The sequence below is a fragment of the Notothenia rossii genome (assembly GCF_949606895.1).
Source record: "Notothenia rossii genome assembly, chromosome: 5".
NCBI classification, from domain to species: Eukaryota; Metazoa; Chordata; class Actinopteri; order Perciformes; family Nototheniidae; genus Notothenia; species Notothenia rossii.
The window spans coordinates 36,917,339-36,935,984 of NC_136903.1; the positions used below are offsets into that span (position 1 = coordinate 36,917,339).

At 39.7% G+C, this 18,646-nt stretch overlaps 1 protein-coding gene across 1 annotated transcript in view; it reads right to left on the reverse strand.

Annotated features, from left to right (window-relative positions):
* ripor1 (RHO family interacting cell polarization regulator 1) overlaps positions 1–18,646 on the reverse strand; it is a 96,609-nt gene that overhangs the window by 50,895 nt on the left and 27,068 nt on the right. Inside the window, exons 2-3 of the mRNA XM_079680474.1 lie at positions 6,987–7,110; positions 170–322 (exon numbers count right to left, since the gene is read on the reverse strand). Coding sequence (XP_079536600.1) covers positions 170–322; positions 6,987–7,110 — 277 coding nt within the window. The remainder of the gene's footprint in view (positions 1–169; positions 323–6,986; positions 7,111–18,646) is intronic.

The window sequence follows — 18,646 nt, forward strand, 5'->3', positions numbered from 1 at the left end:
ATAACACTTTGGATTCAAGCCATTAAGAAAAATAAAAATAAAACAGCGCGAGAGAAGAACAGAGGTTAAAAAGTAGCAATAAGCAGGGTCATGTGCAGCAAGAGTTTGTGTGTGTGTGTGTGTGTGTGTGTGCGCGTGCGTGCGTGCGTGCGTGTGTGTGTGTACTCACTGAAGGCCTTTTTTCAGTGCCTCATAGACTTGATCAAGTCTCTCTGGTTGGGGGACTTTGGGTGGAGGGTTGGACTTGGTGGACATGGTGAACATCCTGCTGGCTCTGCTGGGCTTCCTGCTGACGCCTGGAGTGCTGAACACTGAGAGGCTTCTGCAAATCAGAAACACCAACATCAGACATATGACATTCTCAGCATCACATCACACTGACACCATCAGAACACTGATCCTGTGCCACAACACATATTAAAGTTGTTCTATGTGTTGCTGGAGTTTTGAGCTCTTCAGACCTTTTCCCTTCTTCTGCACCTTGGAAGTAGCTGAAGTAGCATGTAAAGGGACGTTCTGTCCCTAGTGCAAATTGTTCATGTCTTAATTATATATTTTTCAAATTATGCTGTTTTGAGATATATATTTATATTTATAAAACGGACAAGTCAAATCAAGCAATCTGATTGGTTCTTAGCCGTGATATACTGAGCGTATACCACGGGTAGAATTGTAAGTTACTTTTCACAACAAGTCAGTATCACTCCGCGTCTGAGAAAAACAGTATACCCTTGGGCTAGTTTGCTTTTTATACTGGAACAAGAAAACAGCGGAGAAGCAACGGGGCAGAAGCCCTCCTTTTTGACGCAGCGGTCCAGACATAGACATCAAACGCCAAAACATATTCAGTGTGCAGTTCCTTTGGCATTAGGGCAGGGATATCTAGATACTTTTGAAGGTTTAACATAATTAATTGTGCTACTTTTAAAGCAAGCAACGATGTTTTCAAATCTGTAATCAAAGAGGTCCGCAAAAACGCTATCGACCAATCAGATTGCTTGATTTGACTTGTCAGTTTTATAAATATATTAAAATTTCTTCCGTTACGAAACAAACTTACAAAGCATAAAATGGAAACATTTAAGATTAACTTCGACCTCCGGGGGGGTCTTACTATAGTATGTAGGAGTGGATTGAGCAGTGCCGATCTCCAGAAAAAAAGCACCTAAACTACGACATGCAGAGCTACGTGAAGAGCAGGTAGAACAACTGGAAAAGTACCACCATTCAAAAGCTTTCTGATGCGGGTCTTGAAACAAAGCAGAGAAATTATGACCGTTAGTGGCCACAGGTGCGAAAGCTCTCTCCAGAGCTACTGGAAGCCCAATCTCGGGGACCGGAGAAAGTGGAGCAATATTCTCGCCACGCCAAGCAACAGCCTCGAACAACCTCAACCTATACAAGTGACCACGTAAGCCATGCTACTGATGCTGGACAGTTTTTCAGTGGATGCACAATAAACAGCAACATACACATTAATCTAAATAAACAGCCAAATAATGGATCAACGCTCTCTGTCTAATATGTTCGCTTGCTGTTAGTGTTGTTGCATAGCAACCACCTAGCACTATGTTTTGTGCAGAAGGCAATGGAGGGACTATTTTATTTTGAACATCATTATTTACTAATAAAAACTATTTAAATTAGAGTGTGTGTTTTCTTTCATATTGCCACACTTGGTAACCGTTTTATAAAAGCAATAGCTCACTTCAGGCCGTGATATATGCTCATTATATCACAGCTAAGGGGGTTGTCGACCCTCCGCTTCGCGTCGGGCCGAACCACGCCCCTTAGCTGTGATATAATGAGCATATACCACGGCCTGTCGTGAGCTATTGCTTAAATATATATACAGTGGGGCAAAAAAATATTTAGTCAGCCACCAATTGTGCAAGTTCTCCCACTTAAAAAGATGAGAGGCCTGTCATTTTCATCCTAGGTATACCTCAACTATGAGAGACAAAATGAGAAAAAAAAATCCAGAAAATCACATTGTCTGATTTTTAAAGACTTTATTTGCAAATTATGGTGGAAAATAAGTATTTGGTCAATAACAAAAGTTAATCTCAATACTTTGTTATATACCCTTTGTTGGCAATGACAGAGGTCAAACGTTTTCTGTAAGTCTTCACAAGGTTTTCACACACTGTTGCTGGTATTTTGGCACATTCCTCCATGCAGATCTCCTCTAGATCAGTGATGTTTTGGGGCTGTCGCTGGGCAACACGGACTTTCAACTCCCTCCAAAGATTTTCTATGGGGTTGTGATCTGGAGACTGGCTAGGCCACTCCAGGACCTTGAAATGCTTCTTACAAAGCCACTCCTTCGTTCGGTGTGTTTGGGATCATTGTCATGCTGAAAGACCCAGCCACGTTTCATCTTCAATGCCCTTGCTGATGGAAGGAGGTTGTCACTCAAAATCTCACGATACATGGCCCCATTCATTCTTTCCTTTACACGGATCAGTCGTCCTGGTCCCTTTGCAGAAAAACAGCCCCAAAGCATGATGTTTCCACCCCCATGTTTCACAGTAGGTATGGTGTTCTTTGGATGCAACTCAGCATTCTTTCTCCTCCAAACACGTCTAGTTGAGTTTTTACCAAAAAGTTCTATTTTGGTTTCATCTGACCATATGACATTCTCCCAATCGTCTTCTGGATCATCTAAATCAGTGGTCACCAACCTTTTTAAGCCCAAGATCACCGACCTCGGCCTAGGTGACAGGCGAGATCTACCTATTGCAGAATTGAGTGGAAAAGACGGCCCAGACCATGCTTCCAATTTGAGGCCTTTTATATAGGCTAATTGCATCTGAATTACTCTTACAATGAAGGCTCCATAATCAGCTCACGGCATATAGGCAGGGGTAAAGTGCTATTGGGGGGCAGAACTCACCTCCTCAAGATTTTTTTTTAAATATTGAAGTTGAAAGCATCAATCTGGTGCACTTTGAGAGCAACATGAAGAGATCTATGGATACCTCTCAGCACCAGGGGCGGATCTAGAAAAATGTTCATGGGGTGGCAAGAGGGTGGCAGGAGATTTTGAGGGGTGGCATCCCTGGCAGAAGTATATGCTGATTTAATCGCAGTCATATCAATCAATTTTGACTTGGAAAGCCACAATATTAATATTTTAACTCAATAACATTTGGTGACATTTTTGTGGCACATCAGTAAAGCCTTAAATATAAATATATAAGGTGGCAAACATAATTGAATGAATTTTAACTGAATGAGTTTGTCTCACTCTTAGACCAGCAGGGGTACCAAATCTATGCAGACTGCTGCAATAAGTACATTAATTAACTGTCTCATCGATGTGTGTCTGTATGAATATGATCATATTAACAATCATATTATTCCTATCAGCTGTCAATCCCTTTTATGATTCACATATTCAGTGTTATTATTGAATAAACTATATTTTTTGGAGGAGTTAATGATGAACGTTCCTCAAGATGCTTGCTCACCCTCCTTCAAATTTGAAAGACAAGTAATTACTATCATATATCAAAAGATTCAAAGGAACAGTTCAGCGCCCCACGACTTTACAAACAGTTACAACCTTGACTTTACATCAGAAAGAACAAACATTAAAGAAATGACTAACTGCATCAGTTAGGATTACAAAACGTGTATTCAGCTAAAACATATACATCGCTGCAGTTATTATCCAGTGGAAAGCCCTTACCTACTGGCCTAGTTAAGTCAAAGTGGTTACTTTTTTTTGGCTGGGCAGTGAAGTTTTACGTCTTGTTTGACTTTCTCAGGACTTAAAACTGTTTTTTGGGGGCAGACCCCCACAAAGAGAAAATATATATTTACACACTTAAGGTCATCATCTTAACAATTTATTATGCTCATCGAGTCATCCGTGAGCAGAGCATCAAGTTGGCATGCCTATAACAGCTGAATGTGGCGATTACCATCTTGTTCAGCAAAACGCCTCACAAACTTATTAAGATTTAAAGCTATGGTGCATTTTGATTCAATGCTGAGTACAGCCTGAAGAACCTATCGAGGATTAAAAAACTAATGTCACAACAGGACTTAGAAAAGCTTGTCCATTTTTTTATTTTCAGTCGACTTGACTGCTGCAATAGTGTATTCACAGGGCTGACAACAAAATCCATCAGAAAGCTGCAGCTGATTCAGAACGCCGCTGCATGTGTCCTCACTAACACTAAAAGAGTGGATCACATCAGTCCGGTTCTGAAATCTTTACACTGGCTTCCAGTCGGCCAAATAATTGATTTTAAAATACTATTGCTAGTTTTCAAATCATTACATGGTTTAGGACCAAAGTATAATGTTGAACTCCTACATAATTACGAGCCATCAAGGTGCCTCAGGTCTTCTGGGACGGGTCTGCTATCGGTTCCGAGAGTAAAAACAAAACATGGAGAGGCAACATTTAGCTATTATGCTCCGACAATCTGGAACAAACTACCCAAATCATGCACGTCCGCAGAAACGCTTACTATTTTCAAATGGAGACTAAAAACATATCTCTTTGGCTGCTTTTAATTGAGCTGCTCATATTCGCACTACAGTATGCCTTTTAAACATGTATTGTATACCCGTGGTGTTTATTTGTATTATTTGATTATCTTTGTTTTGTAATGTCTGTCGTAAAATGCCATTATATATATGTGTTTTTACTGTATGTATTCCTAAAAAGTATTTTAATTTGTTTTCTAAAGCACTTTGAATTGTCGCGTACAGAAAAGTGCTATATAAATAAACTTGCCTTGCAGCCAAACCTGACAGTCTCTTCTCTGTCACTGTAGACCGCAAATACCTCATTCCTTCCGTCTACTTGGATCCGAAATGCTTCTCGTTTTGCGCTGTCCCCCCGTTCAAATGAAATCGCCGACAATCATATGTCCAGGCTCGCGCCAGGGCCGGGGGAGGGGTTACAAGGCTCGCGTCTTGTGCTGCATTCACTTGCACTCGGACATTAGAGCTTTTCTCTCATAAATGTCCGATGAGCCACAACTTTTCTTTCAAAACAAAGCTGCCAACTGGGGTGGCAACTTGGGTGGCAAAGGATTTTTCTGAGGTGGCAGCTGCCACCCCGTGCCACCCCGTAGAACCGCCACTGCTCAGCACCCATATGAAACAGAACTGTAAACAGATTTTCTTTTTCTTTATGGATATTTTACAAATTACATTAAACTGTATTCTTGTTTTACTGCCATATAATAGGCTATTTCATACCTGTTTTTCATTTATTCTCTTATTGTTTGTATAACTATAATGATCATATCAAGGTGTGCCGCGGAAATAATCTTTTGAATAATTTGTGACAAAACTGTTCTAAACACTCAAGATTCCTTTAGCTCACCTGAGCCCCTCAGTCTGACAGGAGAGGACTCTCCTCCAGCTTGTTGTGCAAACAGCTCCTTATGTCCGTATGTCCGTTAGTGCAGCTAGCTAACCAGATGCTAACATCACGGTCCATGCTAGCACCGGTCCCTCTCTCTCCCTCACTCCCTCTCTATCACACTAAATGCGCTATCGCCACACACACACAGAGCCGAGCTTGAATGACACAAGCACACGTGTATTTCCATGCAACTCTCTGATTGGTCTGGTGTGTTGCCTCGGTTGCGTTCACTGAACACGGGAAATTACAGACCTGCCGTCGTCTCTTGTGTCATGATGAGGTTCACATAAAGCACGGTTAATGTATTATATTATTGAGGTGTCTCAAATATACGTCAATCAAGTGGCACCTGCTAACGGGGTGGTGGATGATAGGTTTACATCTAAAAACGTATTTTTCAAACATTATTATTTTAATTTAATTTTTTTACTTTTTTTTTTACGGTCCGCGATCTACCCGCACCATACTCACGATCGACCGGTCGATCGCGATCGACTGGTTGGCGACCACTGATCTAAATGCTCTCTAGCAAACTTCAGACGGGCCTGGACATGTACTGGCTTAAGCAGGGGGACACGTCTGGCACTGCAGGATTTGAGTCCCTGGTGGCATAGTGTGTTACTGATGGAAGCCTTTGTTACTTTGGTCCCAGCTCTCTGCAGGTCATGGACTAGGTCCCCCCGTGTGGTTCTGGGATTTTTGCTCACCATTCTTGTGATCATTTTGACCCCACGGGGCGAGATCTTGCGTGGAGCCCCAGATCGAGGGAGATTATCAGTGGTCTTGTATGTCTTCCATTTTCTAATAATTGCTTCCACAGTTGATTTCTTCACACCAAGCTGCTTACCTATTGCAGATTCAGTCTTCCCAGCCTGGTGCTGGTTTACCATTTTTTTTCTGGTGTCCTTTGAGAGCTCTTTGGTCTTGGCCATAGTGGAGTTTGGAGTGTGACTGTTTGAGGTTGTGGACAGGTGTCTTTTATACTGATAACGAGTTCAAACAGGTGCCATTAATACAGTTAATAAGTGGAGGACAGAGGAGGCTCTTAAAGAAGAAGTTACAGGTCTGTGAGAGCCAGAAATCTTGTTTGTTTGTAGGTGACCAAATACTTATTTTCCACCATAATTTGCAAATAAATTCTTTAAAAATCAGACAATGTGATGTTCTGGATTTGTTTTTCTCATTTTGTCTCTCATAGTTGAGGTATACCTAGGATGAAAATTACAGGCCTCTCTCATCTTTTTAAGTGGGAGAACTTGCACAATTGGTGGCTGACTAAATACTTTTTTTTTTATATATATAGCTTTGTTTTGTCAAGACATTTATTATATTATGGTAGTGTATCACCTTTTGTCATTAGATCAACTAATGCCTTTGTTATTACACTCAATTGATCTTCATAAAAAAGGGACATTTTTAACACTGGGACCAGTTTTTATTAATTAAACACTGAAGAAGTATTTTAAAGCTACACCTCCTACGATAGAAATAACCCTATGTTGGTAAATCATTATGTAAAGGAGAACATTTCACGATACATTATAAAGTTAAATGATACATTTTTAAACCGAGAAACATGTTTGAGTGTGTGTACCTGTAAGGCTTGTCGTTGGTGTTGACTCCAGTGAAGCTCTGGCTCCTAGTGATGGATCTGGAGGTGAGGCGTCTGGCGGGGCGAACAGAGAGCGACATGGTGGAGAGAGCTCGGGACGGACCCCCTGAACAGAGGAGAGAAGAAGAGCCATCAACACACTGCTGACACACAGCATGATAACCTGACCGGCAATAATATTCTTTCATCCAAGGCACAAAGTCATAGAGCAACTAGGGAAAACTGAGTCAAATGGAAACTGAAACGAAAACAAACTTGACCAGGAGAGTATTGTTGCTGCCAGTAGCCCCGCTGGCTAACCCCTGTCAGAGAAGAGCTCTTTGAAACCCTATTAGACCTTAACCTCTCTAACACGATCAGGTCACATGAGTTTAAGGACTCCCTGATAATTTTTCATCACATCAATAATTGGAAGTAGAAAAGTGTATAATCCTCAACCAGGAACTCTAGCATTAAACAGTGCAAGGTGATAGATTCCATGTCTCTCTTGGGTCTACCATGTCAAATGAAACCTAGATTCTAAGGTCCTACCCGAAAACCGTTCTTTGGAGGAACAAGATATTGTATACTAAGACTGCTCTACCACTTCACAACAAGAAACAGCTAACCCACTCGAGCAACAGGAGGAGATTGTATCTGGATACTTCAAACTGCTTTTATCCGTTGATTATTTCTAACGTCAATGCTTTTAACTACAGTAATGCCTGCCCAGTGTCTACAGACACATACTTGCCATTTGGCTAACTGACATATTATGTTCCAAACCACATCAAGCATTATTTCTGAAACAGTATGGAGCTCAAACGCTTTCTCTCTTGCGGGTTTACCACAAGGTGAGTACCTTTTTATATCCGGCTTCTTACACATACTCTCACCAGTACAGGTTAGCTCTGAGTGTCAGCGAAGCTTGCTAAAGTAAACAAAGACCATATTACTTCCAAAACACGTCGCGCATTGTTTCTGATAGCAACTTTCTGATAGGGGACGATATATTAGGATGTGGGCGGAACTTTGCCAGGATCTCAACGTAAAGCCATCCCACATTTGAGTAATGTTGTCATGAACGCAGCAAATCTGGATCAGCTCCTTTGTACCCCCGTTTTTTAGATACAGTATGTGGTTAAGGAGGGAAAGAGAGAGGGTTGTATTTTCTGACACGGATGTTATGTGACAGTATTTCTGAGAAAAAGTCAGCTGAAATGGTGGCATAGTTTCCACTGCTTTAAGTGTCGACAGCATGTTTGAACGTATTTGCAGCAGTAAATGTGGCTGTTTGGCCACTGACGTTGCCATAATAACACCTGAATGTGCAACCTCTTTTTGTGACAGATTTTTGCATCAAATTATAATTCTTATGAATGATATTCCTATTGACAGCTAGTTTCTATGTGAACATTATGAGATGGACAGCCAGAGAGAATACATGAAAAACAGTTAGGAAATACGACAAAATAAGAATACAGTTTAAAAGGGGAGTGATTTGTAAAATATCCATAAAGAAAAATCTGTTTACAGTTCTGTTTCACATGGGTGTTGAGAGATGTATCCATAGATCTCTTAATTTTGCTCTCAAAGTGCACCAGATTGATGCTTTCAACTTCAATATTTAAAAAAAAAAAAATCTTCCCGGGGGAGCATGCCCCCGGATCCCCCTAGAGGAGGTTAGGTCGACAGTGTTTACATGCTTATTTATACAATATGTGTGCTTATGCTAACATCATAAGACAAAAGTTGGATCCGTGTTGTGTGTAGTGAGAGTGAGGGGGGCCCCCAAGCCAAAGCTCGCTTAGGGCCCCCAAAAGTCTAGGGCCGGCCCTGCATGGACTATTGTTCCCTTCAACGTTCATCTTAACCTTCAATGGACAAACCAAACTTTATCGGGACTGTAGTGAAGCTGAGCATTTCTATAAAACAGTGATAAGCCCGGTTTCAGCTGAAACCAGAAATGAAGGTGGGAAATTACCTGATAGATGGTATGATTGTGCATATTAGGAGAAGAAATTGTTGCCGTTTTGGTGATTTCCATATATATATTTTTTTCTTTTAGGCCAATATTCACTGGCCTAAGAGCAGGGCCGCCTTAATGCACGGGCTGACCTGGGCTGAAGCCCAGGGGCCTACGGAGATCGGGGGCCTATCATGAGCCAATTAAAAAAAAAAAAAAAATTCTATTTTTTTTTTTTTTTATTTCGGGTGTTTTTTGTTTTTTTAAATAAACAAATTCTTGGCTTTCAGAATAGGAAACTTTCATTTCCAAAATCACACGATAAATATATTTTTGAATCTTGTAAAGGGAAGACGACAGCTCTCCCTCGCCACTCTGCTGTTCCACAGCGCTGCCCCCCTCCCTCCACTGAAATTATTATTGTAAGACGTAGAGTAATGATAGATAACACAGCAAGGTCCGTTACAGTTTGTTTTCATCTGATTTAAAAAAAACAAAGTCTTGGCTTTCAGAATATTAAACTTGTTTCGGCAAATTCAGATGATAAATACAGCTTTGAAGCTTGTAACGGCATAATTACAAGCGGAGAACGGAGTAACGTAACGTCACAGCAGGCATAACAAAAGCCGGTGTTTCTCGTGAGTGTTTTCCCCGGGAAACAAACACAATACACACAAACGCAAATATACACAAACACCCACACGTCAGAATGAGAATATGTTTCACATGTGACTTATTCAAATTGCGAGTGATTGAGTGAAGAAAAAGTTTGAGAGTGGCGCTAGGAAAAGGAAATTGTTGAGGGAAAAGGAGTTTCGAGACAAGCAGCTGTTACAAAAGATGCCGAAGCTTACAGGTTATTTTAAAGCTGTAGGCCAGGATGAGGAGGAAGGACAGATGAGTTCTGTACCGAGCGGTAGCGGTGCCGGCCGCGGGGCCTCTGAGACAAGTAGGCCGTCTGGTTCTGATAGCGATGGAGTAGCGGGAGAGGAAAAACAGACAGGAGGGACATTATCTGTTGGAGGAGATGGAGAGGACGACGAGGACTTGCTACGTGGTGGGGAGCCAACGGCAACCGGACAAATACATGAGGGAGGCCCGATACGTCACTCATATGGAGGAGAGGACCAGGCGCGTGTAGAGCAGAGTGGAGAAGTGCGATCACAGAGCCTGCCGAGGCTATAAATGACTTTGATTTGTTGTTTAAATAGGGGGCCTACAAAAACTACCAGCCCCAGGGCCTGATGGCAGGTTAAGGCGGGCTTGCCTAAGAGTTATCTAATCATTTATGTGATGGTGTGTGTGGTTTAAATTGTGTTACATGTATGTTTTAGTTCAGCTCTCAATTTGAAAGGAAGTGAAAAAGAGATAACATTTAAATTGCCATCTTAATGTTGAAGAAGTTACCAAGTAAATGGTTCAAATTGGCTCATATAAATATTTGCAGTGTAAGAAATAAAGTGTCTGAGATAGAGGAAATATTATCATGTGGTATGTTAGCAATATCTGAAACTCACTGAGATGACACATTTAATGACACTGCAGTGGACATTGATGGATATAGTTTATTTAGAAAGGACAGGAATGCATATGGGGGTGGGGTGGCAGTATACATTCAAAAGCAAATACTAGCTAAAGTGAGATATGATTTTATGTCCGCTGATATTGAAGTACAAGTGGTTGCAAATTCATTTACCACACTTAAAACCTTTGTTGGTAGGATGTTGTTACAGACCTCCAAATGCAGACCTAATTTATTTAGACAAATTATGTGAAATGTTAGATAAAGTTTGTGATCTTGACAGAGATGTATTTTTATTTGACTGGAATATGTTTCACTGTGCCTTTAAAAACAAGCTGCAGACAATAATTAATACATGTAACTTGGTACAAATGGTGACTAAACCTACGTATAAAGACGCATAAAGAAAGATGGGTCAAAAAGTTCAACTTGTATTGATCATATATTTACAAATTTTAGTCATGTATGTTCTCAGGCAATATCAATTCCAGTAGGGTGTTCTGATCATAATTTAATAATTATCGTGAGAAAGACAAAGGTGCCAAAAGTAGGACCAAAAGTAATTGTGAGGAGATCAATGAAATATTTTTGTGAAGTTTCATTTATACAGGATGTTCAAAAGATATGTTGGAAACATGTATTTGAGAAAGTTGATCCAGATGATGCTATTGATGTCTTTAATTTGTTATTCATGCAGGTGATTGATAAACATGCTCCACTTAGAAATCAGACAGTAAGGAACTTTAGAGCACCCTAATTAGATGAGGAATTAAGGGATCTAATGAAACAAAGAGATGATGCAAAAAAAATGTAGCTCTCTCATCAAGTTATGAGTTGGATGGGCAAATGTATAGAAGGTTAAGGAATTATGTTTCAGCATTAAATAAAAAAAGAAAACAATTGTATTATGGAAAATTAAAGATATAAAGGAGGACAAGAAAAAACTGTGGAGTTTAGTAAATGGCATGATGGGCCGTACGCCGAAATCCACCTCAACATATCTTGAGGTGGAAGGGACATTTTTGACTAAACCAGCACAAATTGCTAATTATCTGAATGAGTAATTTCTTGATACAGTGAATCATTTGAGGATAAATATGAATCAAACTATAAACAATAACTCCACATTTCTAACAAATTATTTAATTATGAATTATAAGAAGTGTACATTTAAAATAGAAAAAGTAACAATTACGGATGTTGAATATCTACTAGGTAAATGTAATCATAAACCACTAGGAGTGGATAATTTAGTTGGTACATTTCTTAAATATGTTGCTAATTTTGTTGCAGAGCCTATCTGCCATATTATAAATTTGAGTATTGAAAAGTGTATTTGCCCACAGACATGGAAAATAGCAAACATTATTCCACTTGCAAAAAATCCAGCTGGACCATTTTCTGGTACAAATAGCCGCCCAATAACTTTGTTACCAACGTTAGCAAAGATAATGGAGAGAATAATTTTCAATCAAATACAAAAATACTCAACATGCTTACAGACCTGGCCATTCGACATGCACTGCTTGCACTGTTTTTTTTAATGGAAGTTTGTCAAAGATGAAGACAGTCACTTGCGGAGTACCTCAGGGTAGTCTTTTGGCACCACTTTTATTTTCAATTTTTACAAATGACCTACCATTAGTGTTAGAAAAAGCCAAAATTGTAATGTATGCAGATGACTCAACAATATATTATGTAGCATCGACTATAAGAGAGTTGACAAATGTTATGAATAAAGTTATACTACTGATATCAGAGTGGGTCAAAAATAATAAGTTGGTACTTAATGCTGGAAAAACTAAATCTTTATTAATAGGATCAAATCATCAGTTAAAAGGTGAACCAAAATTGCAACTACATTTAAACCATATTCAAGTTGAACAGGTCAAGGAGACAAAATTGCTAGATATAACCCTGGATCATAAATTATCTTGATCTAAACATAATGTTGTATGTACAATGGGAAGGCGTGTGTCACTTGTAAAAATAATTGTAAAATGTTTGCCAATGGATGTCAGTCGACAAGTTTTGGATGCTTTGGTTCTGTCGCAGCTTGATTATTGTTTGGTTATATGGTCTAGTGCTGCTGAAAAGGATTTAAACAAACTACAAGTAGCACAAAATAAGGCAGCAAGATGTGCACTGCAATGCTCCAACAGAACCAGAGTACCTGCAATGCTGGAGACACTGAAATGGATAAAGAGCAACTTTCAGGTTAAAGACACCTGTGAATAAATGTGTAGGAAAATGATGAATACACTAGATTTTCAAAAAAATATACAGAAATATACACTACAGTGACATCTGGCGTCGTTTTTGTAAGACATTTTCACTTCCGCATAAAAAAGCCTCGGTACGTGACCTCCCGCGTGTGACGTAACATGGGGGAACAAGGGGGAGAGCGGCCGGTGTAACGTATTAATAAACATGGATCCCAATGCTAGTTTCGAAACAGAAGACACAGAAGAAGTTGAACATGAATATTCAAATGCATATGATGGACCACAACCTTATAATTATAGACCAGGAGCAGCCAAGGATTAGAAGAAATAACGGCCATCGGAGAGAAATTGAGCTGTGGTGTGAGGAGAACCAGTGGAGAACTGGGCAGCTATCTTGGTGAGTGACCGGCTTTAGCTACAGAATGTTAGCTAACGTCACATCACAACATTGTGAAGTTAGCAATCATATATCAGGCTATAACTAAAGTAGCATTGATAATATAGTAACGTTACTGGCAGGACTGTTGATACTGATCCATAACAGAAACTAATGCGCAAGTATCAGCCGTATCTCGCGTTACCTAATGCAACTCCACATTACGGTGCTGTGTACCGGAGGAGAGACGCGAGATACGGCTGATACTTGACAATCTGGCGGAGAAAGGTTGTGGAGCCTCCGTTGATATGCCGTTGTAAATGGCTTGATGGAAAGCAGGTGTGTAGTCGGGGAGGGTGCACAGCTGATTGCAGCAGGTGAGTGGAGGTTGAGCCGGGAGCCAGGAGTGACAGCCACCACGCCCACACAAACAACACAGACAGGGGGAAACAAACAAACACAAAGGAGACGGCTGGAGCAGTACAGCCACCACAGCGTTACTTAATGCAACTCCACACTACGTCTTACGGTGCCGTGTACCGGAGGGGAGAGAGAGAGAGCAGCGAAGGGGGGGGGGGAGAGAGAAGTAATACGGTTTCCTGATAAAGCTGTGGAGAGTATGTGCTGCAGGGAGGTGGATGCACAACGCACCCAGGAACGAACGCTAGCTCCGGTCCTTTTTTACTGTGGACTCGATGTCCTGATAGGCTTGTATTTGTGCAACCTGCACAAACACAAGACTGCACCATGAATACAAATGGTGAAATACAATGTAAAACTACCGAAAAATACCAGCTCACTAAAATACAACCGCTCAACTCAACGCAACTACTAACTATACCCGCGGTCAGAGAGCGGAGATGTTTACCCTTTGTGATGTAATATGACACGTTTGACGTATGACCTTAAAAAAAAGGCGTTTTTAAGAGCAGAGCTCAAAATTGCTCCTTTCCCTCTGAATTCCTGCCCTTATATCTCGTAAAACATATCAAATCCTACATTCACTTTTTTAATTGTAATTTTCAAGCAAGTTTAAGCATAAATGTAGAAAAAAAAAAACCCTGCAAGATGCTCTTTAAGTGTCAGACAGAGGTCAACTTATATTTTGTTACATTTTGTAAGAAATATTAAAGTGACTCACTCACCGCATATATTATCACAAAGGTTTATAGAGCAGTATGCTCAACATAACTATCAAACACGACATACAATAGAAGGAAGGTTTGTATTACCCAAATCTAAATCAAATATGGGACAGAAAATAGTCATGGAGAGAGCTATGGTCAGCTGGAACTCTTTACCCGTCCATATCATTAAGGAACCTTCCCAAGTACATTTCAAAAGGTAGCAAAACAATTATTTAAGTATTATAAAGTACATTTGAACTGTGCCTGTGGCTATGTGTAACGGAGTTAAAAATGTGTAAACATAATTATTAGTTCTAAATTACGATTTATAATAGGTTGTGAATTTTATTTTTATGAGATTGTTTCCTTTTGATCAGCGCCATATAGACTGAGAGTTACGTCATCTCCGTTCACTCCAATGGACCACTTTTTTACAGCAATGGCGGATCGTGGAGCCTCTCAATCGTTCCCCGGAAGTTAGCGCCAAGGCTAGTAGAGCTGTAGAGTTGCAGCATAATAGACTGTTCATGACGGACTTTTAAAGGTAAGAAGATGTTTGAAGATTTATATTGCGGATATTATCAGTACATCTGATTCAAATTAACATGTGTATTAAAGGATGTCAGTGGATTATCCCTAAATTAGTAGATTTAGGGAACGTTTACAGATAACAGATTAACCTAGGATACCATACCATAGTACCATACACTATACCATAGTGGTTGAATACACAGTATTAGGAAACACTTTATACTTACTGGACATGTTATACTCATTACATACTGTACATAAAATATGACCAAGAATGTGAGACAACTTTATAGAAATTGATATCACATCTGTTACTGATGCCGTTTATCATACTTTGTTAAACTCACAAATAATAAAGTTCCATAACTTCAGTTGGGAACAAAGACCACACCTTATCTCCCCAAGGCAATTTCCCATCCAATAGGTGTGCCAAATAGGTGTCTGTTACTCCCTCTTTCAGCACAAGCACCAGAGGGGGATTCAATGGAGCCTGAATACCTGCACTGAGACCCTCACCCTGCACCCTGAGTCTCAACTCTCAGTGTTTTTTCCCCCTGTTTTTTTGTATTAAACAAAACATTAAGCTTTCCCAATGGTGTGGTTTTCTTTTTGTGAAAAAATGCAAATGCAGTGTTTGTATACAATAACCTCACATATTTTGTTGCTGTTGGTCGTGAAATTGCTCATGCTGACTTGAGCCAGCCATTTTTTCCTTCGCTCTGTGTCAGTGGGGAGGCCGTACATTCGTACTCCTTTCTCAGAGCGATTTGAGCATCCCCAGGCAGCACAGCAAACCATGGTGGCGACTAGGAGGCAGCACAGCAAACCAGGACAACACGGAGGAAAAGGCACAGACAAACTGCATGATATGCTATTCAATGTTTATTGAATTCCATGTATTTGCAATGGATGTTCCTAAAACAACACATTTAACATCATCATCATCATGCTGCTGCTGCTAGTCCTTTGATAGTCACCTGTCGGTCTCCTGTCCTTTCTGAAAGCCATAAAGATGACATTAGTCATTTAGATAACTTGTGTCCTCGATTACCATGGGATTACTGAAACTACCATGAATTTAAGAAAATGGTAGAAATGAATCTAATCTGAATTTTGAAGCATTCCTTTAGATCCCCTCCCTTTAAATATATCAATAAACATTAGAAAGTGATGCTCCTGACTACCATACAGGTTTAATAAGATAATATTGGTTTTAAAGAATTCAAAGCTATAAATAAACAGCAACAGGCTCTTCAACCAAGGCACTGTTAGCCTAACATGTAAACTAGTTGTTCACACTAATCCTAATATTATCACTTAATATTAGCAAATTCTATTTTATTTTTTAAAACGTATTGATGTAAATACATACACATATCGATTTGTTGTATAAATATTGCAAATCAAAACCTTTATTCACTAATAATTACCAAAAATCGTAGTTCTATCTCCTGTTATCAATGCATTCACATTGCCCGCCATGAACTTCCGGGGAACGATCCTCTTCTACATGAACCACGTGACGATAACCATTTTTGGACTTCCGCTGTTGTAACTCTTCTATCTATATGGCGCTGCTTTTGATGTTTTGAGTTATATTTCTGGTGGGAACACTTTCCCGTTGCACATCTTTTTCCATTTCCTGTTTGTCATTTCCGCTTTCCCCTCACATAGAGAACCGCAGTGACGCGTCATAAAACCCGGAAGTAAACTTCTTCCGGTTCCTTCGTCAAAAACCAATGCAAATTCTCCATAGGATTTTGGAAAATAGCTCGAAATAAGGTCTGTGGTTGACACACATTTAAGAGAGGGATCACGTTTTGTTCAGCCGGATAATCTCCACATGCCAACCCTACTTTTATAAGTTTTTAATGATAAATCTAGTCGCCAGAAGCAAAATGCTAACGTTATGCTATCGACTAACTACAAGCCAGTACAGCAGCAGGGTCGCACGACTTCAACGTCACGCCAACTCAAGATCGTTTCAACTGACTTGCACTGAAACTGCACTTTGAACACTTTAAATATATTAACATTTTAAACTGTATACCCCGGTTATCTAGGCCCTTTTTGTTTTGTTTAATGTATACCACGTTTATCTAGGCCCTTTTTGTTTTGTGTATACATGTCACACTGTGGGAAACGATATTTCGATATTTCTGGATGTATAACACATGTCGAATTTTTGACAATAAAGCTGACTTTGACTTTCGCGCGCTTGCATATTTTAACAAAGCTTTTCATTTTAGCCACACTGAATTTAACTAGAAGTCATGGCTGTGTCAATTACCAGTCTGATATCGTTTTACAAAGATGACAAGAAGAGTGTAGATAGAGGAGAGAACCACTACAAGTCAGGACACGTAACAGTGCAGCCTAGATGAAGGTGTGCTTACCGGTGTTGTCAGGGCTAGCATGAGGGACAAGGTTTATAGTGTCGGTGAGTAGTGATAGCAAGAGTACCGTTAACCTAGAGTTAATTTATTCACATTAATTCCCATCAACAAATCCATTTTATGGGTCACATTAAATCTTTATTAGGCAAGGCAAGGCCAGTTTATTTATATAGCACTTTTCAACACAAGTCAATTCAAAGTGCTTTACAAAAAATGAAAGACATTAAGAAAATGGCATTTAAAATCAGTCATTAAAAAGAAAAGCTAATAAAAGAAACGTTAAAAGAAAAAATACATGGATAAAAGTTACAGTGCATTCTAAGATATGAATAGTTCAATTAAAAGCAGCGACAAAAAGAAAAGTCTTCAGCCTGGATTTAAAAGTAGTAAGAGTTGCAGCGGACCTGCAGGTTTCTGGGAGTTTGTTCCAGATATTTGGAGCATAATAACTGAACGCTGCTTTACCATGTTTAGTTCTGACTCTGGGGATTGAAAGCTGACCAGTCCCTGAAGACCTGAGAGATCTGGATGGTTCATAATTTAGCAGGAGGTCAGAAATGTATTTTGGTCCTAAACCATTCAGTGCTTTATAAACCAGCAGCAGTATTTTGAAATATATTCTTTCACACACAGGAAGCCAGTATAAAGACTTCAGAACAGGAGTGATGTGATCCACTTTCTTAGTGTTAGTGAGGACTCGAGCAGCGGCGTTCTGAATCAGAATAAGCTTTCTAATAGATTTTTTTGTGAGACCTGTGACGACACCATTGCAGTAGTCCAGTCTACTGAAGATAAAAGCATGGACAAGTTTTTACAAATCCTGCTGTGACATTAGTCTTTTAATCGTAGATATGTTCTTTAGGTGATAGTAAGCTGATTTAGTAACTGTTTTAATGTGACTGTTGAAACTCAGGTCAGAGTCCATGACTACACTTAGATTTCTGGCTTTATCTGTTGTTTTGAACATTGCAGACTGAAGCTCAGCGCTAACTTTTAAACGTCCTGCCTTGGCTCCAAAAACCATTACCTCAGTTTTATCTTTGTTTAATTGGAGAAAGTTCTGACACATCCAGTCATTGATTTGTTCAATGCACTTACTCAGTGTTTGAATTGGAGCATAGTCTCCTGGTGAAATGGTTACGTAAATTTGTGTGTCATCCGCATAGCTATGGTAACTTATTTTGTTGTTCTTCATTATCTGAGCCAGTGGTAGCATGTAGACGTTAAAGAGAAGAGGCCCCAAGATTACAAATATTACACACCAGAAAACACAGAAATATCCATGAAATAAACATACAGTAGGCTATAAACAATTAAAGGGATAATTGGGAAGGCATTACAAATGTAAATATATTTTAAATAATAAAACAATCCCATTACCACAGGTATCTACCGGAGAAGAGGGAATTCTCTCCACAAAATGTGAATGCCAATGTGGAGAATGCAGTCATGCGGCTGCATTAGCCATCTTTGCCATCCACAATTTCATCTGCACTGACACCCCCTGTCAGTGGAAGAAG